The following is a 27,728-nucleotide window of genomic DNA, read 5'->3' as shown; positions in this document are numbered from 1 at the left end:
GACAGAGGAAGATTGGAAAAAAGTGTTATGGACAGAAGAATCGAAGTTTGAGATGTTCGGATCACAAAGAAGAGCATTTGTGAGACGCAGACCAAATGAAAAGATGCTGGAGGAGTGCTTGATGTCATCTGTCAAGCATGGTTGAGGCAATGTGATGGTCTGGGGGTGCTTTGGTGGTGGTAAAGTGGGAGATTTGTACAGGGTAAAAGGGATCTTGAAGAAGGAAGGCTATCACTCCATTTTGCAACGCCATGCCATACCCTGTGGATGGCGCTTGATTGGAGCCAATTTCCTCCTACAACAGGACAATGACCCAAAGCACAGCTCCAAACTATGCAAGGACTATTTAGGGAAGAAGCAGTCAGCTGGTATTCTGTCTATAATGGAGTGGCCAGCAAGCCAATCCAACTTGTGGGAGGTGCTTCAGGAAGCATGGGGTGAAATCTCTTCAGATTACCACAACAAATTGACAACTAGAATGCCAAAGGTCTGCAAGGCTATAATTGCTGCAAATCTGCATGGAGGAATGGGCCAAAATACCAGCAACAGTGTGTGAAAACTTACAGAAAACGTTTGACCTGTGTCATTGCCAACAAAGGGTATATAACATAGTATTGAGAAACTTTTGTTATTGACCAAATACTTATTTTCCACCATAATTTGCAAATAAATTCATAACAAATCCTACAATGTGATTTTCTGGAGAAAAAAATTATAATTTTGTCTGTCATAGTTGACGTGTACCTATGATGAAAATTACAGGCCTCTCTCATCTTTTTAAGTGGGAGAACTTGCACAATTGGTGGCTGACTAAATACTTTTTTTCCCCACTGTAAATAAGGTATTTCTGATTTTTATGTTTTCGCTTTGTCATTATGGGGTATTGTGTGTAGATTTTTTCGTAACCTTTTCTTAACAATTAAGAAGTGGGGAATCCAAATAAATGGTCAAAAGCCACCCATGGACCCCCCAATACCGACACCAAGCCCACCCCAATGGCCAGTAGGGATTAACATGGGTAACCGGGATCCCGGGACTGTCTCGGGAACACTCTTCACATTTCCCCCTAAAAACTTCATACAAAGTCACTATAAATTCAAAGCACACGCATAACTGACACTGCCGGACTGCACACGCGACACGAATGCAGTTAATAAACCCTACAGGAAAACCATACAGTATAGCCTATAAAATAACGTGTGCCTCTTTGAACTGTCATTATGACTCTTCAGAGAGTCTCAAATTTGATAGGCCTATGCACAATTTAATACCTAGGCATCTCTGTCACGATCGTCTGAAGAAGCGGACCAATACGCAGCGCGTGGAGTGAACATAATGACTTTATTAAATAAAGCAACCACGAAAAACAACAAATGACGATAGTGAAGTCCTCTGTAACACTAACAGAAACATGGAACAAAACCCCACAACCCCAAGGTGAAAACACACAGTATAAATATGGCTCCCAATCAGAGATAACGAGCCGACAGCTGACACTCGTTACCTCCGATTGGGAGTCATATGACTAATCGAGAACAAATACCCAAACATAGAAATGAACAACTAGATCACCCAACATAGAAATACACCCAAACAATGAAAGTGAACAACCCTGGCTCAAATAATCAAAGTCCATGGAGCCAGAGTATCACAGTACCCCCCCCTAAAGGTGCGAACTCCGGGCGCACCAGCCTACAGTCTAGGGGAGGGTCTGGGTGGGCGTCTGTCCACGGTGGCGGCTCTGGCCCCGGTCGTGATCCCCACCCCACCACAGTCACAACCTGCTTCAGTAGCCTCCTCCCAATGACCACCCTCCAACTAACCCCACCTGGACTAAGGGGCAACACCGGACTAAGGGGCAGCACCGGACTAAGGGGCAGCACCGGGATAAGGGGCAGCACCGGGATAAGGGGCAGCACCGGGCTAAGGGGCAGCACCGGACTAAGGGGCAGCACCGGGCTAAGGGACAGTACCTGACTAAGGGGCAGCTCCGGACTGAATGGCGGATCCTGGCTGGACGGCTCTGGCGGATCCTGGCTGGACGGCTCTGGCGGATCCTGGCTGGACGGCTCTGGCGGATCCTGGCTGGACGGCTCATGGCTGGCTGACGGATCTGGCTGCTCATGGCTGGCTGACGGATCTGGCTGCTCATGGCTGGCTGACGGATCTGGCTGTTCATGGCTGGCTGACGGACCTGGCTGCTCATGGCTGGCGGAAGGCTCAGGCTGATCCTGTCTGGCGGACGGCTCTGGCTGATCCTGTCTGGCGGAAGGCTCTGGCTGATCCTGTCTGGCGGAAGGCTCTGGCTGATCCTGTCTGGCGGAAGGCTCTGGCTGATCCTGTCTGGCGGAAGGCTCTGGCTGATCCTGTCTGGCGGAAGGCTCTGGCTGATCCTGTCTGGCGGAGAGCTCTAGCGGCTCCGGTCTGGCAGATGGCTCTGAAGGCTCATGGCAGACGGGCGGCTTTGCAGGCTCAGTACAGACGGGCAGTTCAGACGGCGTTGGGCAGATGGACAGTTCAGACGGCGTTGGGCAGACGGACAGTTCAGGCGCCGTTGGGCAGACGGGCAGTTCAGACGGCGTTGGGCAGACGGACAGTTCAGGCGCCGTTGGGCAGACGGGCAGTTCAGACGGCGTTGGGCAGACGGACAGTTCAGGCCCCGTTGGGCAGACGGCAGACTCTGGCCGTCTGAGGCGCACCGTAGGCCTGGTGCGTGGTGCCGGAACTGGAGGTACCGGGCTGAGGACACGCATCTCAGGGCTAGTGCGGGGAGAAGCAACAGGGCATGCTTGGCCCTGGGGACGCACCATAGGCCTGATGCGTGGTGCCGGAACTGGAGGTACCGGGCTGAGGACACGCATCTCAGGGCTAGTGCGGGGAGAAGCAACAGGGCATGCTTGGCCCTGGGGACGCACATAAGGCCTAGTGCGGAGAGCAGGAACAGGCCGGGCTGGGCTGGCGACGCGCACCGTATCTCTGGTGCGAGAGGCCGGAACAGGCCGGGCCGGGCTGGCGAAGCGCACCGTATCCCTGGTGCGTGGAGTAGGAACAGGCCGGGCTGGGCTGGCGACGCGCACCGTATCCCTGGTGCGAGTGGCCGGAACAGGCCGGGCCGGGCTGGCGAAGCGCACCGTATCCCTGGTGCGAGTGGCCGGAACAGGCCGGGCTGGGCTGGCGACGCGCACCGTAGGCTTCGTATGAGGCTCAGGAACAGGCCGGGCTGGGCTGGCGACGCGCACCGTACACTTAGTGCGAGGGGCCGGAACAGGCCGTACCGTACTGGGGACACACACTACTGGCTGTACCTCGGGATTAGGAACGGGCCGGACCGGACTGGTTACACACCCCAGTACCTCTCGCCGTGCCTCTACACCTTCCTTCCCTGCTTTTCCCAGTAGCCCCCTTAACCTGGTAGCCTCCTGAATCCGTCCCTTCTCTGCCTCCGTCAGCCCCCTTAACCTGGTAGCCTTCTGAATCTGCCTTGTGGCAGCCTCCTGCTGCTCAGTCGCCCAAGCCATGTGCCCCCCCCAAAAAACTTTTTGGGGTTGCCTCTCGTCCTTCCAACGATGATGGCCCTGCTGACGCCGTTGCTCCTCTCTCGCCAGGGCCTTGATCTTCCCCCAAGGTCCCTTGCCCCCGAGCATGTCCTCCCAGGACCACGATTTGCCCACCTGGGCCATCGCCAGCCTCTCGATCTCCTTCCCAGGCGCTTCCTCCCATGTCCAGCTGTCTTGCTCCTGGACACGCTGCTTGGTCCTTCTATGGTGGGTTTTTCTGTCACGATCGTCTGAAGAAGCGGACCAATACGCAGCGCGTGGAGTGAACATAATGACTTTATTAAATAAAGCAACCACGAAAAACAACAAATGACGATAGTGAAGTCCTCTGTAACACTAACAGAAACATGGAACAAAACCCCACAACCCCAAGGTGAAAACACACAGTATAAATATGGCTCCCAATCAGAGATAACGAGCCGACAGCTGACACTCGTTACCTCCGATTGGGAGTCATATGACTAATCGAGAACAAATACCCAAACATAGAAATGAACAACTAGATCACCCAACATAGAAATACACCCAAACAATGAAAGTGAACAACCCTGGCTCAAATAATCAAAGTCCATGGAGCCAGAGTATCACAATCTCTGTCACATAAATTAAGTCTGTTAACAATTCAGAGAGGCATGAGGGAAAATTATATATTCTCTTGTCCTAGAGCCTAGGCAATTTCCCATCCAGTCCTAATCCCACTGAAAGTTTGTAAATCCAAAATCTTGACTACTGTCTCGCATTAAAATTCCTAACTTTATTCTGTAATCAATAGGTTGCATTATCAATGCACGTATCTCGCCTATGCATGTCAAAATACTGCTATAACATTTCCCCCACTTCTCTGCGCTGTCTCGTTCTTGTGTGATCAACAAACGGTATGAGAGTAGATATGGGTATGTTTAAAACAGAGTTGACCCCCGTTAAGATACCTTGATATTTAAACTATTTCCACTCTTCATCTCCCCATTATTCATGAGCTGATCTGCTATCTGTATACTCATCAACTGGATTTTGCCAAATATAGGAGATATTCTGTCATTCTTTAAGGAAATTATCTAGCAAGCTTAGCAACTTTGGTCATTTGACTTTTGTTTGACTGGCGTTACAAATTGTGTATGATTCGACAACGCTAAACTCGGTGTGCATTCTTTGCGCTCTGTGTCGAGATAGCCTACTGCTGAAATGCACTGAATTAATTGAGGAACATAATAGCGCTCTGAATTTATGAACGGCCTATTTCGCAATTCACAACAATGTTATTGGCGATCAAACATAGTTACTCTATCATTACTAAATATCGGTTTCATTTGCTCTGAAATCTTTACAACGTGGCGCAGACAAGCCAATAAGGTGGTGCAGCACCCCCCTTATTTGGGGAGAACCCTGGCTTAGTGACCATACCTTGGTTTTAAATGCTTTAAATTAGCTCTTCCGATTTTTTCTGTATTTCCCGCAATTCTAGGGATAAATATGAATTATTCCCGGTATTGAAACTTTGTAGATTTTGGGGAAAATATTAATCCCTAATGGCCAGTATACTGTACAGTATCAGTTCTCTATGTTTGACAAGTAGTATGAAGCTGCGGCTTGGAGTGTTGTTTATTCATACTTTGACACAACCCCTTTTAATCTGCTGCTGTTTTCTCGAAGGAGAAAAGCATGCACACATTTAAAAAATATTAGGTACTTATCCTTTTATCTATAAAATGTCTTGCACATCTAGCTAAATGTGTTACTTTACACATTTATTTTGGGATTCCACTCCTGTAAACATCATTTGCCTGATGACGCATGAGTGGAGCAGGAGATTCTCATTTAATACAAGCGCATTTGTTTCCACGTTTTCTCTCTTAATTTACGCTTCTCGATTACCTTTGTGCTGTTTCCAGCATTTTGGGGGCCCTAAGAGAGATTTGGTTGGGGTCCCCCCACCTCACTGGCAAAGCATTGTAGTGCCCCCCCTCTTGGTGGCGGAGAGAAACATTTGCAGCTTTAAAGTTAATGTCCTGCAATTCTCCAAATGTTCCATGGGACAGAGAGAAACAATTGCAGTTTTATAGCAAATTTCATGCAATTCTAATAATCTTGCCATTGGATGGAGAGAAAATTTATGACATGTTCATATGATATCTGAGTGAGAGTGACTAACAAAATCAATAGGAGGTAAAGAGGAAAACTACTGATGCAGTACCACATTTCTAAATTGCAAAAAAAAAATTGGGGGGGGGGCAAGCAAAACCAATTGAGATTCCCCCCTTCTCCCACCACGTTTAAATGTAGCTTGCTACAAGCTTCACGTGAATAGATCCATGTGCTTGCATGCACTTTTGTGGGGTCAGATTTATTTTAGCAGTGGACACCTTTTGGTAACATGATAGGGAGGAGGTGAGGGCCCTGGCGGAGTGGTGCCAGGAAAATAACCTCTCCCTCAACGTCAACAAAATGAAGGAGCTGAACGTGGACTTCAGGAGACAGCAGACCATCCACATCGACGGGGCCACAGTGAAGAAGGTGAAAAGCTTCAAGTTCCTCGGCGTACCCATCACTGACAATCTGAAATGCTCCACCCACACAGATAGTGTGTTGAAGAAGGCGCAACAGCGCCTCTTCAACCTCAGGAGGCTGAAGAAATGTGTCTTGGCCCCTAAGACCCTCACAAACTTTTACAGATGCACCGGGGAGAGCATCATTTTGGGCTGTATCACCGCCTGGTACAGGGAGAGCATCCTGTCGGACTGCATCACCGCCTGGTATGGCAACTGCACCGCCCACAACCACAGGGCTCTCCAGGGCTCTCCAGAGGGTGGTGCAGTCTGCCCATCGCATCACCGGGACACGCCCTCCAGGACACCTACAGCACCAGTGTCACAGGAAGGCCAAAAAGATCATCAAGGACATCAACGACCCGTGCCACGGCCTGTTCACGCCGCTTTACTCCAGACTCTGACATTGCTCGTCCTAATACTTATGTTTCTTAATTCCATTCTTTTAGTTTTAGATTTGTGTTTATTGTTGTGAATTGTTAGATATTACTGTACTGTTGGAGCTAGGAACACAAGCATTTCACTACACCCGCAATAAAATCTGCTACATACAGTGAGGGAAAAAAATATTTGATCCCCTGCTGATTTTGTACGTTTGCCCACTGACAAAGACATGATCAGTCTATAATTTTAATGGTAGGTTTATTTGAACAATGAGAGACAGAATAACAACAAAAAAATCCAGAAATACGCATGTCAAAAATGTTATCAATTGATTTGCATTTTAATGAGGGAAATAAGTATTTGACCCCTCTGCAAAACATGACTTAGTACTTGGTGGCAAAACCCTTGTTGGCAATCACAGAGGTCAGACGTTTCTTGTAGTTGGCCACCAGGTTTGCACACATCTCAGGAGGGATTTTGTTCCGCTCCTCTTTGCAGATCTTCTCCAAGTCATTAAGGTTTCGAGGCTGACTTTTGGCAACTCAAACCTTCAGCTCCCTCCACAGATTTTCTATGGGATTAAGGTCTGGATACTGACTAGGCCACTCCAGGACCTTAAAGTGCTTCTTCTTGAGCCACTCCTTTGTTGCCTTGGCCGTGTGTTTTGGGTCATTGTCATGCTGGAATACCCATCCACGACCCATTTTCAATGCCCTGGCTGAGGGAAGGAGGTCCTCACCCAAGATTTGACGGTACATGGCCCCGTCCATCATCCCTTTGATGCGGTGAAGTTGTCCTGTCCCCTTAGCAGAAAAACACCTCCAGAGCATAATGTTTCCACCTCCATGTTTGACGGTGGGGATGGTGTTCTTGGCGTCATAGGCAGCATTCCTCCTCCTCCAAACACAGCGAGTTGAGTTGATGCCAAAGAGCTCGATTTTAGTCTCATCTGACCACAACACTTTCACCCAGTTCTCCTCTGAATCATTCAGATGTTCACTGGCAAACTTCAGACGGCCCAGCTGCCTTGAGATCATTGACAAGATCCTCCCGTGTAGTTCTGGGCTGATTCCTCACCGTTCTCATGATCATTGCAACTCCACGAGGTGAGATCTTGCATGGAGCCCCAGGCCGAGGGAGATTGACTTTTGTGTTTCTTCCATTTGCGAATAATCGCACCAACTGTTGTCACCTTCTCACCAAGCTGCTTGGCGATGGTCTTGTAGCCCATTCCAGCTTTGTGTAGGTCTACAATCTTGTCCCTGACATCCTTGGAGAGCTCTTTGGTCTTGGCCATGGTGGAGAGTTTGGAATCTGATTGATTGATTGCTTCTGTGGACAGGTGTCTTTTATACAGGTAACAAACTGAGATTAGGAGCACTCTCTTTAAGAGTGTGCTCCTAATCTCAGCTCGTTACCTGTATAAAAGACACCTGGGAGCCAGAAATCTTTCTGATTGAGAGGAGGTCAAATACTTATTTCCCTCATTAAAATGCAAATCAATTTATAACATTTTTTACATGCATCTTTCTGGATTTTTTTGTTGTTATTCTGTCTCTCACTGTTCAAATAAACCTACCATTAAAATTATAGACTGATCATTTCTTTGTCAGTGGGCAAACGTACAAAATCAGCAGGGGATCAAATACTTTTTTCCCTCACTGTATATCCACAGTAAAACGAGTTCTATATCGTCATAACCTGAAAGGCCGCTCAGCAAGGAAGAAGCCACTGCTCCAAAACTGCCATAAAAAAGCCAGACTACGGTTTGCAACTGCACATGGGGACAAAGATCGTACTTTTTGGAGAAATGTCCTCTGGTCTGATGAAATAAAAATAGAACTGTTTGGCCATAATGACTATCGTTATGTTTGGAGGAAAAAGGGGAAGGCTTGCAAGCTGAAGAGCACCATCCCAACCATGAAGCACAGGGGTGAAAGCATCATGCTATGGGGGTGCTTTGCTGCAGGAGGGACTAGTGCACTAAACAAAATAGATGGCATCATGTGGAAGGAAAATGATGTGGATATATTGAAGCAACATCGCAAGACATCAGTCAGGAAGTTAAAGCTTGGTCGCAAATGGGTCTTCCAAATAGACAATGACCCCAAGCATACTTCCAAAGTTGTGGCAAAATTGCTTAAGGACAACAAAGTCAATGTATTGGAGTGGCCATCACAAAGCCCTGACCTCAATCCTAGTTGTGGGCAGAGCTGAAAAAGCGTGTGCGAGCAAGGAGGCCTACAAACCTGACTCAGTTACACCAGCTCTGTCAGGAGGAATGGGCCAAAATTCACCCAGCTTATTGTGGGAAGCTTGTGGAAGGCTACCCGAAATGTTTGACCCAAGTTAAACAATTTAAAGGCAATGCTACCAAATACTAATTGAGTGTATGTAAACTTCTGACCCACCGGGAATGTGATGAAATAAATAAAAGCTTAAATAAATCATTCTCTCTACTATTATTCTGACATTTCACATTCTTAAAATAAAGTGGTGATCCTAACTGACCTAAAACAGGGAATTTTTACTAGGATTATATGTCAGGAATTGTGAAAAACTGATTTTAAATGTATTCGGGAGACCCACGGGGCGGCACACAATTGGCCCAGCGTCGTCCAGGGTAGGGGAGGGAATGGCCAGCAGGGATGTAGCTCAGTTGGTAGAGCATGGCGTTTGCAAAGCCAGAGTTGTGGGTTCGTTTCCCACGGGGGGCCAGTATGAAAAAATTAAAAAAATTATGTATGCACTCACTAACTGTAAGTCGCTCTGGATAAGAGCGTCTGCTAAATGACTAAAATGTAATGTAAAATGTGTATGTAAACTTCCGACTTCAACTGTATATGGACAAGCAATGACAGAGCGGCATAGACTAAGATACAGTAGAATATTATAGAATACAGTATATACATATGAGATGTGTAATGCAAGATATGTAAACATTATTAAATTGACTAGTGTTCCATTTCTTAAAGTGGCCAGTATGGATAATGGGGCGGACTGTCATTTGGTTGTACAGGAGGGCGTGGTCTGTCATTCTCGACCCGGAGTGAAGGAGAGAGAGGAAAACGTGGGAGAGAAATTCAATTTTTGTGTGATTCCTGCCATATTTGATGTTGTCCGCTAGGTAGAGACAAGGAGGCCCGTGTTGTTGGTCGCTCCGACTGGTAGTCAGTAATTCAGCCTCAGTACCAGTCAAGAGTGCACTCCGATCAGCAGCATAGCACAGAACAGAGCAGGGACGGAGAAGAGAGAGAAGAGGCTACCTTCTACATGCCGCTGTCGCCCATTTCCTAGTGGGCATTCTCCAATTGGACCGCGAAGAGAGAGGGACTTTTCACAACGTATTCGAAGCAGGAATTGTAATAATGTTTCTTACCGCGGGCGCTCTGTTGATGCTACTGGCAGCTGTGCAGGTAAGAAGCCGCTGCGTTGGTTGACGGAGTGGTGTGTGTGGTGGTGGGACGTGGTCTGACGGGTTGGCTCTCTTTGACTCCGTCTGCGGGGACAGACTGCATTTATTTCTCTCTACTTTGCCTCCATATTAGGTCGTTGGCTTGTATTGATTTTAGACTATGCATTAAAATCTCGCTCAAATGTTGCCTATTTGAGCATTGCGTTATGCTAAAATACATATGTTCTTGTAATAAGAATATCGGTCTAACACGCGAGCTTGCGGTAATAGGGTAGCCTATTGGTTCTAGTAGTCTACACTTGAAGTTTGAACTGCTCTTCGATGATGGTAGTTATTTACCGAATTTCCTAATCGAGCTAGTTCGACGCCTAGTTCATTTACATTTGGTTGAGTTGTCAACTAACGTGAATTCAACGTGAAATCAACAAAAAATGTCACCATGTCATTGGATTTAGGTTAAAAGTTGAGTGAAAAAAAGATGCAATTCCTTTACGTTGAGGACTTTTTTCAAATCCAATCAGTTTGCCACGTTGATTCAACATCTCATTTAATTTTTGTTGTTGAAATGACATAAAGAACGTTGATTCAACCAGTTTTTGCCCACAGGGACAGATTTGTCTACTATGTATTCTCCCATAATTCAGAATCTATAGGCTACGCGGTGTTGTGGGACGGGTGTAAAAAGAAACAGACTTCTAGCCTATATGGAATGCTGTTACGGTTATAATTGTGTAGACGAGTCACCAGGCTGAAGTTGCACCCATGCACTGAATCGGATGTGTAGGCTACGGCTCAACAACAAGAGTAACAATTTACGGACATTAAAGTAGCCGCCGGACAATCGCCAGTTGCCGCAACACAAATCAGAATGGTATTTAGAGATGCTAATGCAGCAACACACATGCACCGTACACGCACGCACACAAATACGCGCAAACACACACTTACAGGGATAGCCTATTGTTTTTTAGTCCGTTGGCTACACCATAACCTAATTTGATAACCAATATTAAATTAACAGAGATGACCCGAGTCTCAGGTTAGGGTCAGTCCCATGCCAACAGCAAAGCCGTGGTCTAGTTGGGCTGAGGCGGTCAGGCAGTCTGTCAATCACCCGAGCAGGGTGGATGTTGTTGAATGTTGAATTAGTGTTCACATCGCTAACACGTTATGAAATGAGGACGCTGGACAGATTTATCATGCCTATCGAGTTGTTAAATGAGGAGGACACTGACTGAACAGATTTATCATGCCTATCGAGTAGGCTACAGTTTATTATATTTCAGCTCGCGGTTATGTTAGTGCCAGTAAACACTGGGATGTAACAATATTTATTCACCCGGTTTGTGTCGAAAGCTACCCCCATCCCCTCAAAGCATGTTCAATAGGCTACCCAACCCGTTTGGTTTTGCATATTCATTGTGTTAATGTATTCATTTAGCACAGTATAGGTATTTGAAACATGTCTACAGACGTTTTATGTAGTAAAGTAAGATAAGCAACAGAGAAGCAAATAAATAGAGTGATTGCAGAGAGTTTGCAGATTAGAATTGATTAGAATTGAATGAGATGAATGAGTAAATTCACATCAAATGAAATTCCAAATGAAATTGTATTTGTCACATGCCCCGAATACAACAGGTGTTAGACCTTACTGTGAAATGCTTACTTACAAGCCCTTAACCAACAATGCAGTTCAAGAAATAGAGTTAAGAAAATATTTACTAAATAAAATAAAGTAAAAAATAAAATAAAAAGTAACACAATAAAAAACAATAGCGAGGCTATATACAGGGTGTACTGGTATCGAGTCAATGCGCAGGGGTACAGGTTAGTCGGGGTAATGGAAGGGTTACCGGTTTTTGACACAATCACACACACCGATCTATAATGTTGCTGGTTTGGTCTCAGCTCCGTCTCAACATGTAGTGTTCTGCTCTCACACTGATGTTTGAATACTTCTGAGATACCCTATTCCTTCATATCTCCATTGAACTAATGACTGATCTGAAAACCATCTTATAGGTGAAAGCAAGCAAGGGGTTCACCTATATATAGCCATGTCAGATCTGTGATCACCACGAGGGTGAAGGTGGAGGGTGTGTTTACCTTCTTAAGTGCTGTAGTAGCAGGGTCTGGATCCCAAATGGCACCCTGGTCAAAAGTAGAGCACTATACGGAATAGGGTGCCATTTGGGATGCCGACAGGCTAATCATGCCACCCGCTAACCCTTACCCTCATTACTCTAATCACCTGCCTGAGTGACAGATGCCATTGTGCCGCTCTGTGAGGGGGGCAGGGAGTGGGGCATAGAGAAGTGGCCTTCTGTCTCTGCGACTGAGCAGAGCCCCTCCTAATGTGCCATCATTGTTGATCTTATTTGATGCAGTTATAGTCCTATATATTGTTATGTTACATTTAGAATATGTCTCTTTTATGCAGCCTATATTATATTGCATTTGAAGCTGGTTAATATGTCTCTTCTCTTGCCTATCATAATATTTATTAGTGGTTATTACATTGTTATCTCTATTAATATAAGCTCCTCAGCAGACAATTTTTACAAAGCAGTTTATAGTGCATACATTTTAAAGTACATGTAACCCCTCTAGGATTATATTGATTATTGTAGTTCACAGCCTTCTGTTCTAATTCTCTGTTTTCCAGGTTGCTGTGCATGGCGGAGGGGCTGTGGGGTCGTTGCCACGGAGGCAGGGGTCGTTGCCGTGCACACAAGGCTTCTCCCAGGAGGAGTACAGTATTGCCGTGGACAAGGAGCTGAGAGAGGGACAAGCACTCCTCACTGGTATGTCTCACACACAAACACCTGTCTGTGTGAACACATAAACACACACAGATGCACACACGTCAAACGCACACACACACTCACAGTCAGTGGGTAGAGTATGCACAATGCAACAGTATGGAGGAGTTTTTCATTATGAGCACTGAGGTAGGGGGAGGGTTAGGTGAGTATCAGGGAGATGACGTGAGGGTCGGGGCCAGTGTGGGGGAGGGGGCTGAAACCGTCTGCCTCGTCACACACATAGTTGGTGTTTCCCCACACACACTCATTGACACACACAAACACACAAAGTGGGTGTTTCCCCACACACACTCTCCACATGCTGATGAAACAGTGTGTGATCAATGAGATTGATCTGGCTAGCCTATATCCATCCTCTGATCAATTACCTATGTCTGTGTACAGACAGGGTGATCCACTCCGGGTGTGTGTGTGTGAGTGAGTCTTACTAAGCTGTGCGGCATACCGAGGCAGACCTAGCTGTGAGTCTGTGTGTTCAGGATGGTTAATTAACAGTTTATTGTGCTGGATGTCCTGTTCTAGTCTGTAGTCTGTTGACTATTTGTTTTATTTACTTTTCATTGGCTCCTGTGAAGCTGTCAAACTCTTGCAAGCTAGTGTTCTGACAGGGAGAGAGAGCGAGAGAGCGAGAGAGAGAGATCCCCCTTTCCTGTCTCTCCCATTAGAATTTCACACCAGGGCACGACATACCACGTCTGACTGGATTTAGATTTAGTACGATATCACCTGTGCTTAATGATCTTTTGATTGTCCTGCTGATTCACTTCCTCTGTTCTTTGTATCAGGACATTAGCCATTAGGTGTTGTACACATAGGGTTGAAAAGGGAGTGTACAGTCGTGGTGAAAGGTTTTGAGAATGACACAAGTATTGGTCTTCACAAACTTTGCTGCTTCAGTGTTTTTAGATATTTTTGTCAGATGTTACTATGGTATACTGAAGTATAATTACAAGCATTCCATACGTGTCAAAGGCTTTTATTGACAATCACATTAAGTTTATGCAAAGAGTCAATATTTGCAGTGTTGACCCTTATTTTTCAAGACCTCTGCAATCCGCCCTGGCATGCTGTCAATTAACTTCTGGGCCACATCCTGACTGATGGCAGCCCATTCTTGCGTAATCAATGCTTGGAGTTTGTCAGAATTTGTGGGTTTTTGTTTGTCCACCCGCCTCTTGAGGATTGACCACAAGTTCTCAATGGGATTAAGGTCTCGGGAGTTTCCTGGCCATGGACCCAAAATGTCGATGTTTTGTTCCCTGAGCCACTTAGTTATCACTTTTGCCTTATGGCAAGGTGCTCCATCATGCTGGAAAAGGCATTGTTCGTCACCAAACTGTTCTTGGATGGTTGGGAGAAGTTGCTCTCAGAGGATGTGTTGGTACCATTCTTTATTCATGGCTGTGTTCTTAGGCAAAATTGGGAGTGAGCCAACTCCCTTAGCTGAGAAGCAACCCCACACATGAATGGTCTCAGGATGCTTTACTGTTGGCATTACAATTTTACATTTTAGTCATTTAGCAGACACTCTTATCCAGAGCGACTTACAGTTAGTGAGTGCATACATTTTCATACTGACACAGGACTGATGGTAGTGCTCACCTTGTCTTCTCCGGACAAGCTTTTTTCTGGATGCCCCAAACAATCGGAAAGGGGATTCATCAGAGAAAATGACTTTACCCCAGTCCTCAGCAGTCCAATCCCTGTACCTTTTGCAGAATATCAGTCTGTCCCTGATGTTTTTTCTGGAGAGAAGTGGCTTCCTCACTGCCCTTCTTGACACCAGACCATCCTCCAAAAGTCTTCGCCTCACTGTGCGTGCAGATGCACTCACACCTGCCTGCTGCCATTCCTGAGCAAGCTTTTCACTGGTGGTGCCCCGATCCCGCAGCTGAATCAACTTTAAGAGACGGTCCTGGTGCTTGCTGGACTTTCTTGGGTGCCCTGAAGCCTTCTTCACAACAATTGAACATCTCTCCTTGAAGTTCTTGATGATCCGATAAATGGTTGATTTTAGGTACAATCTTACTAGCAGCAATATCCTTGCCTGTGAAGCCCTTTTTGTGCAAAGCAATGATGACGGCATGTGTTTCCTTGCAGGTAACCATGGCTAACAGAGGAAGAACAATGATTTCAAGCACCACCCTCCTTTTAAAGCTTCCAGTCTGTTATTCTAACTCAATCAGCATGACAGAGTGATCTCCAGCCTTGTCCTCGTCAACAGTCTCACCTGTGTTAACGAGAGAATCACTGACATGATGTCAGCTGGTCCTTTTGTGGGAGGGCTGAAATGCAGTGGAAATGTTTTTTGGGGATTAAGTTCATTTTCATGGCAAAGAGGGACTTTGCAATTAATTCATCTGATCACTCTTCATAACATTCTGGAGTATATGCAAATTGCCATCATAAAAACTGAGGCAGCAGACTTTGTGATAATTAATATATGTGTCATTCTCAAAACTTTTGACCACGACTGTATATTACTTAAAACTTACCAGTAAGCTACCAGAATTTGGGATCCTTCAAGGATTTTATGTAATCTATCACAAGACATCTAGTGGCCCTTTTGGGTACTTCAAATTATCGCAGGTGTCTGTAATTATCTCTGAATCTCAGCGTGGCCTTATCACATGTAAAATATATGAAATAATTAAATACAATTGTCAATATGTATTTGTTGACAATGTTATGGCCTCAAACTGGCAGTTGTGAAGAAAAGTCAATAGTTGGAGGAGTTGAGTTAAATCATGCCATTGATGATTAGATGCTTTTGTCATTAATTAGGCTATTTTCTCTTTAACCATGGTCTGTCTTCTAGAAACTCATTGAAAATATGGACACAGATATAAAAAGGAATACTATATATGAATACATTTTTAACAAGTTCTTCAAGAATAAATTACCAAAGTTACGATAGATTGCCATAGCTTTTCTGTTAATTGCCAACATTACTAAAGTTTTGTTAACTTTGGTAAATGACCGGTAGCTTTGCAACCGTATGTACACACACACACACACACACACACACACACACACACACACACACACACAGTGACAGAGACAGACAGACAGATAGAGGGTCACAGACAGACTGCCCTGGGGTACAGACAGCTGGAGGCTTAGTTAATTATTTAATTGGAGCAGGAGGAAGATAGTCAATTATTAATGAAGGGATGGAGAGGAGACATAATTTAAATCATAAGGAGGGGGGATGGAGGGAGGCATGGACGGATAAAAGGGTTTAGGGGTGTAGAGAGGGGCTAGGATGAGGGGTAGAGTGATGAAAGGGTTTAGGAGTGTAGAGAGGGGCTAGGGTCAGGGGTGGAGTAATGAAAGGGTTTAGGTGTGACACTCTGGCTCTATGGACGCTTATAATTGAGCCAGGGTTGTTCATTTTCATGTGTTTGGGTGTATTTCATTTGGTGGTGTTGGGGATGGGTGAGTTTCATTTTTGTTTGTGTCAGGTGGTGATTGGTCGATGACTCCCAATCGGAGGTAACGAGTGTCAGCTGTCGGCTCGTTATCTCTGATTGGGAGCCATATATATTCTGTGTGTTTTCTCCTTTGTGTTGTGGGTTATTGTTTCTTTGTTGCTGTTAGTCGTATTTCAGTTTAGAACGTCACGTATCGTCATTTGTTGTTTTCTTCGTGGTTGCTTTAAGTTAATAAAGTCATCATGTTCACTCGCAACGCTGCGCATTGGTCTCCTCCTTCAGACGATCGTGACAGAATAACCCACCACAAAAGGACCAAGCAGCGTAACAAGCGGCAACAGGACCTACCTACACAGGAGTTATGGACGCCTCCTAAGGATTTTTGGACATGGGAGGAGATTCGGGCTGGAAAGGGTCCTTGGGCACAACCGGAGGAATATCACCGCCCTCGTGAAGAGCTGGAGGCAGCTGCAGCCGAGAGGAGGTGGTATGAGGAGGAATATCACCGCCCTCGTGAAGAGCTGGAGGCAGCTGCAGCCGAGAGGAGGTGGTATGAAGAGGAAGCGCGGAGTCGAGGCTGGAAGCCCGTGGTTACTCCCCAAAAAATTTTTTGGGGGGGGCACATGGCTTGGGCGCCTGGGCAGCAGGAGGCTGCCACAGGGAGAGCTGGAGAGAAGGCTATCGGATTACGGGAGCCATTGGCGAGTAGAGGGAGGGAAGTTGTTGTGGCACGGCATGAGAGACTGAAGTGTGTTACCAGTCTGGTCCGGTCCGTTCTTGATCCCCAGTTAAGGCCAGTGGTGGGTGTTCCCGGTACGGACCGGTCTGTTCCTACTCCACGCACCAGGTCCACGAGGTGCGTCGCCAGCCCGGCCCGGCCTGTTCCGGCCACTCGCACCAGGGATAAGGTGCGCGTCGCCAGCCCAGCCCGGCCTGTTCCTGCTCCACGCACGAATCCTACGGGGTGCGTCACCAGTCGGCCAGAGTCTGCCGTCTGCCCAACGGCGCCTGAACTGGCCGTCTGCCCAACGGCGCCTGAACTGCCCGTCGGCCCTATGGCGTCTGAACTGCCCGTCTGTCAAGCGCTGCATAAGCCGCCCGTCTGCCATGAGCCTTCAGAGCCGTCCGCCAGATCGGAGCCGCTAGTGCCTTCCGCCAGACAGGAGCCGCTAGAGCCTTCCGCCAGACAGAATCATACACCTGCTATGGAATCAGCAGGAGCCGACGCAGCCCATACTAGACTGGAAGCTCAGGTTCGGAACCAGAAAGAGCAGCTCCTGCAGATGGGAGCCGCCCTGCTGGAGGTGATGACTGCAATCCGAGGCTGGGGTCCGCCTCCACCGCCAGCCTCCCAGCCAGCACCATCAGCCAGCCATGAGCAGCCAGATCTGTCAACCAGCAATGAGCAGCCAGACCCGTCAGCCAGCCATGAGCAGCCAGATCCGTCAGCCAGCCATGAGCAGCCAGATCCGTCAGCCAGCCATGAGCAGCCAGATCCGTCAGCCAGCCATGAGCAGCCAGATCCGTCAGCCAGCCATGAGCAGCCAGACCCGTCAGCCAGCCATGAGCAGCCAGATCCGTCAGCCAGCCATGAGCAGCCAGATCCGTCAGCCAGCCATGAGCAGCCAGATCCGTCAGCCAGCCATGAGCAGCCAGATCTGTCAGCCAGCCATGAGCAGCCAGATCCGTCAGCCAGCCATGAGCAGCCAGATCCGTCAGCCAGCCATGAGCAGCCAGATCCGTCAGCCAGCCATGAGCAGCCAGATCCGTCAGCCAGCCATGAGCAGCCAGATCCGTCAGCCAGCCATGAGCAGCCAGATCCATCAGCCAGCCATGAGCAGCCAGATCCGTCAGCCAGCCAGGATCCGCCAGAGCCGTCCAGCCAGGATCCGCCAGAGCCGTCCAGCCAGGATCCGCCAGAGCCGTCCAGCCAGGATCCGCCAGAGCCGTCCCGCCAGGATCCGCCAGAGCCGTCCCGCCAGGATCCGCCAGAGCCGTCCAGCCTGGATCCGCCAGAGCCGTCCCGCCAGGATCCGCCAGAGCCGTCCCGCCAGGATCCGCCAGAGCCGTCCCGCCAGGATCCGCCAGAGCCAGCCAGCCAGGATCCGCCATCTAGTCAGGTGCTGCCCCTTAGCCCGGTGCTGCCCCGTAGTCCGGTACTGCCCCTTAGTCCGGTGCTGCCCCTTAGTCCGGTGCTGCCCTTTAGCCCGGTGCTGCCCCTTAGTCCGGTGCTGCCCCTGAGTCCGGTGCCGCCCCTTAGCCCGGTGCTGCCCCGTAGTCCGGTACTGCCCCTTAGCCCGGTGCTGCCCCTTAGTCCTGTACTGCCCCTTAGTCCGGTACTGCCCCGTAGTCCGGTGCTGCCCCTTGTCCCGGTGCTGCCCCTTATCCCGGTGCTGCCCCTTATCCCGGTGCTGCCCCTTAGGCCGATGCTGCCCCTTAGTCCGGGGTTGCCCCTTAGTCCAGGTGGGGTTAGGTGGAGGGTGGTCATTGGGAGGAGGCTACCGAAGCAGGTTGTGACTGTGGTGGGGTGGGGATCACGACCGGGGCCAGAGCCGCCACCATGGACAGACGCCCACCCAGACCCTCCCCTAGTCCTGATGTTGGTGCGCCCGGAGTTCGCACCTTTAGGGGGGGGTACTGTGACACTCTGGCTCTATGGACGCTTATAATTGAGCCAGGGTTGTTCATTTTCATGTGTTTGGGTGTATTTCATTTGGTGGTGTTGGGGATGGGTGAGTTTCATTTTTGTTTGTGTCAGGTGGTGATTGGTCGATGACTCCCAATCGGAGGTAACGAGTGTCAGCTGTCGGCTCGTTATCTCTGATTGGGAGCCATATATATTCTGTGTGTTTTCTCCTTTGTGTTGTGGGTTATTGTTTCTTTGTTGCTGTTAGTCGTATTTCAGTTTAGAACTTCACGTATCGTCATTTGTTGTTTTCTTCGTGGTTGCTTTAAGTTAATAAAGTCATCATGTTCACTCGCAACGCTGCGCATTGGTCTCCTCCTTCAGACGATCGTGACATTAGGGGTGGAGAGAGGGGCTAGGATGAGGGGTAGAGTGATGAAAGGGTTTAGGAGTGTAGAGAGGGGCTAGGGTCAGGGGTGGAGTAATGAAAGGGTTTAGGGGTGGAGAGAGGGGCTAGGATGAGGGGTAGAGTGATGAAAGGGTTTAGGGGTGTAGAGAGGGGCTAGGATGAGGGGTAGAGTGATGAAAGGGTTTAGGAGTGTAGAGAGGGGCTAGGGTCAGGGGTGGAGTAATGAAAGGGTTTAGGAGTGTAGAGAGGGGCTAGGATGAGGGGTAGAGTAATGAAAGGGTTTAGGGGTGTAGAGAGGGGCTAGGATGAGGGGTAGAGTGATGAAAGGGTTTAGGGGTGGAGAGAGGGGCTAGGATGTAGTGGAGGTTCGGTGAGGGAGAAAGAGAGGGGTTAGGAGATGGAGAGATAAGACTAAAAAGATGGAACGAGAGATATGTGCATCAGGGATGGGGGAAAGTTCATAGACGCTCCACATGTGGGCCACATCCTACGGTCTTTGTATGCACATCTTCCAGTTCTTCTCTGTGTTTGTTGTTTCTAGTTGTGATCTGGCATTCCTGGCTGGTGAATAGGTTATATCTCTATTTTGCTGACCCATGATGATCACTGCTGCCTCATAGACTGGACTCTCATTCTCAGCCCGACCTAAGCATTAGTTGATTGGCTGATTGAGCTGTCTGTCTAGGTTATGGGGGATTGGCTCGCCTGTTTGGTCAGCTTGTTTGTTTGGACATGGTGGTCAGCCAGTGGTCACTCTCCGGTCAATGCAGACTTTTTCTGATTCACCACACTGTATGGGGAAGCGGGAAGCAGAGTCAGTTGACCACAGCACTCTTTAGAAATAGACATGGGAGTTTTGGTGCTGTTTTTGGAGATAATGTGGAACTGACTGTTTGATGTGTGATTATGACTGTCCTTGTGTCTGTGTATTTATGGTCAATGATTCACCTGACCACCCTGCTGACAGAGACTAGGGGAGTGGAGTGAAGGCTGGTTGACTCAAACCCTACTCCTCCTTCCCGGTGATAGACAGAGTGTGTGTGAGAGAGACAGAAACAGACAGACATAGAGCGAGAGAGAGAAATAGAGAGAGGGATTGTGTTACGGTCATATAGTGGTCACTAGTCAGTGTGTTGTGCAGTGGCATCATCTCAATTCATTCACACATGGAAATTCCACACACAACTGCACTGACTCCTGGGAAGCAGAATACACAGATTTTATTCATGCCTGACCACACTATCTCACTATCTCACTCCTCTCTGTTCTCTCTTTCTTCTCTCTTTCTGCTCTCCCTCTTTTCTCTGTGTGGGGGACTGCCCCAGTTATGCTCAACCCCATACATCACTGTCTCTGTCTGCTGCATATTTTGGGAACTGGATACAGAGAGCTCTCTCTCTCTCTCTCTCTCTCTCTCTCTCTCTCTCTCTCTCTCTCTCTCTCTCTCTCTCTGTCTCTCTGTCTCTCTGTCTCTCTCTGTCTCTGTCTCTGTCTCTCTCTCTCTCTGTCTCTGTCTCTCTCTGTCTCTCTCTGTGTCTCTCTGTGTCTCTCTGTCTCTCTCTCTCTCTGTCTCTCTCTCGCTCCCTATCACTCCCCACTTCTCTCTCTGTCTCTCTCTCCTTATCGTTCCCTCTCGCTCTCTCTCTCTCTATCTATCTCTCGCTCTTTGTCTCTCTTTCTCTCTGTCTCTCCCTCTCTCTCTCTCTCAATTCAATCTCTCTCCCTCTCTCTCTCTCTACCTATGTCTCTCTCTCCCTATTGCTCCCCCCCTCTCTTTCGTTCTCTCTCTCCCTATCGCTCACTCTCTCTTTCTCTCTCTCTCTCTCTCTCTCTCTCTCTCTCTCTCTCTCTCTCCCTCTCTCTCTCTCTCTCTCGCTCTCTCTCTCTCTCTCTCTGTCTCTCTGTCTCTCTGTCTCTCTCTCGCTCCCTATCACTCCCCACTTCTCTCTCTGTCTCTCTCTCCTTATCGTTCCCTCTCGCTCTCTCTCTCTCTCTCTCTCTCTCTCTCTCTCTCTCTCTCTCTCTCTCTCTCTCTCTCTCTCTCAATTCAATTCAATTAAATCTCTCTTTCTCTGTCCCCCCCCCCTCTCTCTCGCTCTCTCTGTGTCTCTCTCTCTCTCAGGAGAACTACCTAAAAGAGGAGGGAGGGACTCCTGTCAAACACAAACATTCCACATGTCTGATTAGTAGACCCAACCTAAAACACCCCTCTCTTTTCTCCTTCATTCCTCCATACGTTCTCTCCTCTTTCTATGTTTTTCTCTGAGACTGCTTCATGTTCTCTCTCTGCCCTGGGCTGTTTCTGTTTTGAGGTATGATCACAGCAGTTGGACCATGCTGGAGTAACAGGAAGGTCACAGTGGTCTTTTCACGGTCAGTGAGAGGTGATGTGAGTGCTGGAGACGGTTAGTGACCGCAGAGCTACCGCAGAGCCAGATACAGTTCAGAGTTCAACATGAACTCTAGTCAAGGTACCACGCACAACATCCAGCGGGGGTGTGTGTGTGTGTAGAAGGGGTTTAGCCTTCTGACTGGGTCTGGTTCTGATTATATGTCTGTGTGTCCGACTGAATGAGAAACACCAGGCCGTGCCATGCAGACCTCTACAAGTATGTAAGGAATGCCAGTGAGGGGGAGTGAGGATTAGGAGTTTGGCTCGTTGGTGCACTATGATTACCCTGCATGTCTATGTGTCTGTGTTTGTGTGTGTGTGTGTGTGTGTGTGTGTGTGTACTTCTTTTTTACTCTTCTCTATTTTATCTCTCTTCCTGTTTTTCCTTCCTTTCCTCTCTCCATCCCTATTTGGATGGATAGATGAGGGATGTTGAATTTTTCACCTGCCTCCCAGAAAGTCATGAATGTGTGGGCGCTTGTGTCTGCGTGCATTCCTGTGTGCCTGTGTATGTGTGTGTGTACGTTCCTGTGTGTGTTTGTCTGTTTGTGTCGAGTGTGTGCCTTTGCGAGCACTGGTGTGTGTTAATCATCAGTTGATATTATCGTTTTGAAAGCATTCCTTCAGCCATCCAGTGCAGTTATTGTTGCATGGGTGGCTGCTGCCTGTCTGTCTGTCTGTCTGTCGACATGTTTAGAGTATTAGTTTATGTAGCCTTATCCTTATTTGAACTCATAATGTGTGTGTTTGAGAGAGAGGCAGGAAGAGTTGGAAAAAAGAAAAGGGAATGTGCGCTGCTCTCAAAGTCTTCAGCTCCTGTGAATAATGTGGATGTGCGTTAAACCCTCTCCTTTTCTCTCTTTTGCTTCTTAGCTCCTACCATAAACAACATGTTAATATTCAGATATATTGTAGTACATTTAACAGAAGAAAACAGAGAATGTAGTGGATTGATAGATACAAATGGATATGCCACTATATTATGATTGAGTGCAGCTGCAGCCTTGTGTGCATTGGTGCGCTAATAACTCTTTGCTTTTAAACTTTTTTTTAATGTAGCCTAGGCCTACTGGTTGTATTTGGGATCTATCGTATTTCTTTCTCGACAAGCTGACCAATAGAATAGGTAAACTGTTTTACTATGGGGGATAATAGGTTGACATAGGCTCTTAGGCGGCACATCCATTGTCACCGATTCTGCCGAGGCTGCCCCTCCTCCTTGCTCGGGCAGGTTTCGGCGTTCGTCGTCACCGGAGTTCTAGCTGCTGCCGATCTATGTTCTATGTTTCTATGTTCTACCTGTTGTGTCAGATTGTTTCACACCTGTTGCCCATCTTGTGATTACTCCGCCCCTATTTAACCCTGTGGCTCCCATTGTGTCCTGTGCGTGTTTGTTGTTTGTTCTCGGATGTCGTTGGTGAGCGGGTTTATTCCTCCCTGCGTGGAGGCTTCTTGTTTCTTTACGTGATTTAGTAAAGATACGTTTTTTCCTTGAGTTCTGTGTCCTGTGCCTGACTTCAGTCTACCGCATACACTGACACCGTGACTGTCAGGGTTGAGTGTAGAGGGAACGTGGAATCACACGCAGGACACAGAGATTCAAAAACAGATGTCTTTAGTGAAGTCCGTTAGTACAAGCCAACACGGCAACAGGCCACAGGCGAAACATACGCACACCGGACTGTCCAAAGTAAATACGCACAACGTGCAGGACTCTCTTAAACAAAACGAATACAGAGAGCACAAAACAGAGGACCAACAACAACACGTGACATCGAACAATTACACACAACACCTGACCAAACACAAGAGAACTAAATAGGGTGCCTAATGAACACTTAACAATAAACAGGTGTAACAAACAGACAAAACCAATCAAACATGAAACATCGAACGGTGGCAGCTAGTACTCCGGAGACGACGACCGCCGAAGCCTGCCCGAACAAGGAGAAGGAGCCGCCTCGGCCGAAACCGTGACAGTACCCCCCCCTTGACGCGCGGCTCCAGCCGTGCACCGCCCCCGGCCTCGGGGACGACCAGGAGGACGCGGAGCAGGGCGCGTAGGATGACCACGATGGAACTCGGTCAGAAGAGACGGGTCTAGGATGTCCCTCCTCGGCACCCAGCACCGCTCCTCCGGGCCGTACCCCTCCCACTCCACGAGATATTGGAGACCCCCCATCCGGCGTCTCGAATCTAGGATGGCCCGAACAGTGTATGCCGGAGCCCCCTCGATGTCCAACGGGGGCGGAGGAGTCTCTTCTATCTCAAAGTCCTGGAGTGGACCAGCTACCACCGGCCTGAGGAGAGACACATGGAACGAGGGGTTAATATTTTTGTAATCAATGGGCAGTTGTAACCTGTAACACACCTCGTTCAATCTCCTCAGGACTTTAAAAGGCCCCACAAACCGCCGACCCAGCTTCCGGCAGGGCAGGCGGAGGGGCAGGTTTCTGGTTGAGAGCCAGACTCGATCTCCAGGTGCGTACACTGGCCCCTCACTGCGGTGGAGGTCGGCGCTCGTCTTCTGTCGACGGATGGCTCGCTGCAGATGGACGTGTGCAGCGTTCCACGTCTCCTCCGAGCGCCGCACCCACTCATCCACCGCAGGGGCCTCGATCTGGCTCTCATGCCAAGGTGCCAGAACCGGCTGGTACCCTAACACACACTGGAAAGGGGTTAGTTTAGTGGAGGAGTGGCGGAGAGAGTTCTGTGCCATCTCGGCCCAGGGCACATATCTCGCCCACTCCTCCGGCCGGCCCTGGCAATATGACCTCAGAAACCTACCCACATCCTGGTTGACACGTTCGACCTGCCCATTACTCTCCGGGTGGTAACCCGAGGTAAGGCTCACCGAAACCCCCAACCGTTCCATAAACGCTCTCCAGACTCTGGAGGTAAACTGGGGGCCTCGATCAGACACTATATCCTCGGGTACCCCGTAATGCCGGAAGACGTGAGTAAATAGAGCCTCAGCGGTCTGTAGGGCAGTAGGAAGACCCGGCATGGGAAGGAGACGACAGGCCTTCGAGAACCGATCCACAACGACCAGGATGGTGGTATTCCCCTGTGAGGAGGGAAGGTCGGTAACAAAATCCACCGAGAGGTGAGACCAGGGTCGTTGTGGAACGGGCAGGGGTTGTAACTTACCCCTGGGCAAGTGTCTGGGCGCCTTACACTGGGCACACACTGAGCAGGAGGAGACATAAATCCTCACATCCCTGGCTAACGTTGGCCACCAGTACTTTGTACTAAGGCAGTGCACCGTCCGGCCAATACCTGGATGTCCAGAGGAGGGTGACGTGTGAGCCCAATAAATAAGCCGATCCCGGACCTCGAGCGGGACGTACGTCCGACCCACCGGACACTGTGGAGGGCTAGGATCGGTGCGTAATGCCCGCTCGATCTCCGCATCGACCTCCCATACCACCGGTGCAACCAGACAAGACTTAGGTAGTATGGGAGTGGGCTCCACGCACCTCTCCTCTGTGTCATACCGCCGAGACAGGGCATCTGCCTTCCCGTTTTGGGACCCAGGGATGTAAGTGATCTTAAACACGAACCGGGCTAGAAACATAGTCCACCGAGCCTGGCGAGGATTCAGTCTCCTAGCTGCCCGAATGTATTCCAGGTTACGGTGGTCAGTCAGAATGAGAAAAGGGTGTTGAGCCCCCTCAAGCCAATGCCTCCACACCTTTAGGGCCTGTACCACGGCTAACAGCTCCCTGTCCCCTACGTCATAATTCCGCTCCGCCGGACTGAGCTTTTTCGAATAAAAAGCACAGGGGCGGAGTTTAGGTGGTGTGCCGGACCGTTGTGAAAGAACAGCCCCGATACCGGCTTCAGACGCGTCCACCTCCACTTGGAATGGTAAAGTGGGATCCGGGTGCGCCAGCACTGGAGCCGAGGTAAACAGGTCCTTCAGTTTCCCAAAAGCCTGTCCGCCTCAGCTGACCACCGCAAGCGCACTGGACCCCCCTTCAGAAGGGACGTTATGGGAGCTGCCACCTGTCCAAAACCCCGGATAAACCTCCGGTAGTAATTCGCAAAACCCAAGAACTGCTGCACCTCTTTAACCGTGGTTGGGGTTTGCCAATTACGCACGGCTGAAACACGGTCAACCTCCATCCTCACCCCTGACGCAGACAACTGATAACCCAAAAAGGAGACCGACTCCTGGAAGAACAGACATTTCTCGGCTTTGACATACAGGTCATGCTCCAACAATCTCCTCAATACTCTGCGCACCAGGGCTACATGCTCGACCCGGGTAGAACTGTACACCAGAATATCGTCTATGTACACCACTACTCCCTGCGCCTGCATGTCCCGGAAAATCTCATCTACAAAGGATTGGAAGACTGATGGAGCATTCATTAACCCGTATGGCATGACGAGATACTCGTAATGACCGGAGGTAGTACTAAATGCTGTCTTCCATTCATCGCCCTCTCTAATGCGCACCAAGTTATATGCGCTCCTGAGGTCCAATTTTGTGAAGAACCGTGCCCCGTGTAATGACTCCGTCATAGTCGCAATCAGCGGGAGTGGATAACTATATTTCACAGTCACCTGATTTAGACCGCGGTAATCAATACACGGGCGCAAACCTCCATCCTTTTTCTTCACAAAAAAGAAGCTCGAGGACGCGGGTGAAGTGGAGGGCCGTATGTATCCCTGTCTCAGAGACTCAGCAATGTATGTCTCCATTGCCCTCTTCTCCTCCTGTGACAACGGATACACATGGCTCCGCGGGAGCGCAGCTCCTGCCTGGAGGTCTATCGCACAATCCCCCTGTCTATGAGGCGGCAACCGTGCCGCTCTTGTCTTGCTAAACACGAGTGCCAAATCCTCATACTCAGGTGGAATGTGCAATGCGGGCATCTGGTTCGGACTCTCCACCGAGGTCGCCCCTACGGAAACACCCAGACATAGCCCCTCACACTGAGCAGACCACCCTTTAAGAGCCTTCTCTCGCCACGAAATAGTAGGATCATGGGTAATCAACCAGGGAAGCCCCAGTACCACCGGATACGCAGGAGAGTCGATCAGATAGAGCTGAATCGTCTCCTCATGACCCCCCTGCGTCTCCATCCTAAGTGGCGCTGTGACCTCCCTAATCAACCCGGATCCTAACGGACGACTATCTAGGGCATGTACAGGGAAAGGATTATTAACCGGAAGGAGGGGAATCCCTAACTCTACACAGAATTTGCGATCTACAAAATTCCCAGCTGCGCCTGAATCTACTAGCGCCTTATGCTGGGAACGAGGTGCAACCAGTGGAAAACAAACAGGTATGGTTATGTGTACGACAGAAAGCTCTGGGTAAGTGGGGCGCCTACTCACCTGGGAGGACTCCCCAATGTGTGGTCTGCCGTCTCCTCCACCAGGGGACCCTCCCCAGCACCTAGCCGCGGTGTGCCCTCCACGGCCACAGTTGGTGCAGGGGACGGCCCCCCTCGGGCTCCTTCTTCTCCTTTCTCTAGCGCCAGCACCTCCGAGCTCCATCGGGCTCGGCTCGGAGGCGCTGGAGGGTGGAATGGGCGACCCCCACCTGGGACGTCCGCGGGTAGCGAGCAGGGTGTCCAGCCGAATGGCCATGTCAACCAACTGGTCAAATGAAAGTGTAGTATCCCTGCACGCCAACTCTCTGCGGACGTCCTCCCGGAGGCTGCAGCGGAAGTGGTCTATGAGTGCCCGCTCATTCCACCCTGCATCTGCCGCTAGAGTCCGGAACTCCAGTGCAAACTCCTGAGCACTCCTCATCCCCTGCCGGAGGTAGAATAGACGCTCCCCCGCCGCCTTCCCCTCTGGTGGATGGTCGAACACTGCACGGAAGCGGCGGGAGAACTCCGCATAGGTGATAGTAGCGGCGTCTATTCTCCTCCATTCGGCGTTGGCCCACTCCAACGCCTTGCCGGTGAGACAGGAGATGAGGGCGGAAACGCTCTCGTGTCCCGAGGGCGCCGGGTGTACGGTGGCAAGGTAGAGTTCAACTTGTAACAGGAACCCCTGACACCCGGCAGCGGTGCCGTCGTACGCCCTCGGGAGCGAGAGCCGAATCCCACTGGGTTCCGGTAGTTGGACGGGCGGGCTGACCGATGGTGATGGTGCGGTAGGTGGGGGTGTGGGTACCC

The 27,728-nt window shown here is 49.2% G+C and overlaps 1 protein-coding gene across 1 annotated transcript in view; it reads left to right on the top strand.

The window, feature by feature from the left end:
* Positions 1–9,696: 9,696 nt before the first annotated feature.
* Positions 9,697–27,728, top strand: part of LOC311124246 (cadherin-2-like) — a gene marked incomplete at its 3' end in the record, with an annotated part of 77,302 nt that continues 59,270 nt past the window's right edge. Inside the window, exons 1-2 of the mRNA XM_084198422.1 lie at positions 9,697–9,900; positions 12,568–12,706. Coding sequence (XP_084054548.1) covers positions 9,853–9,900; positions 12,568–12,706 — 187 coding nt within the window. The 5' untranslated portion in view covers positions 9,697–9,852. The remainder of the gene's footprint in view (positions 9,901–12,567; positions 12,707–27,728) is intronic.

The sequence above is a fragment of the Coregonus lavaretus genome, assembly GCF_964263955.1.
Source record: "Coregonus lavaretus genome assembly, contig: HAP1_SCAFFOLD_1179, whole genome shotgun sequence".
In the NCBI taxonomy this organism is placed as follows: Eukaryota; Metazoa; Chordata; class Actinopteri; order Salmoniformes; family Salmonidae; genus Coregonus; species Coregonus lavaretus.
Note: the sequence above shows the minus strand (reverse complement) of the source record. Positions and strands in the feature narration are given on the sequence as shown.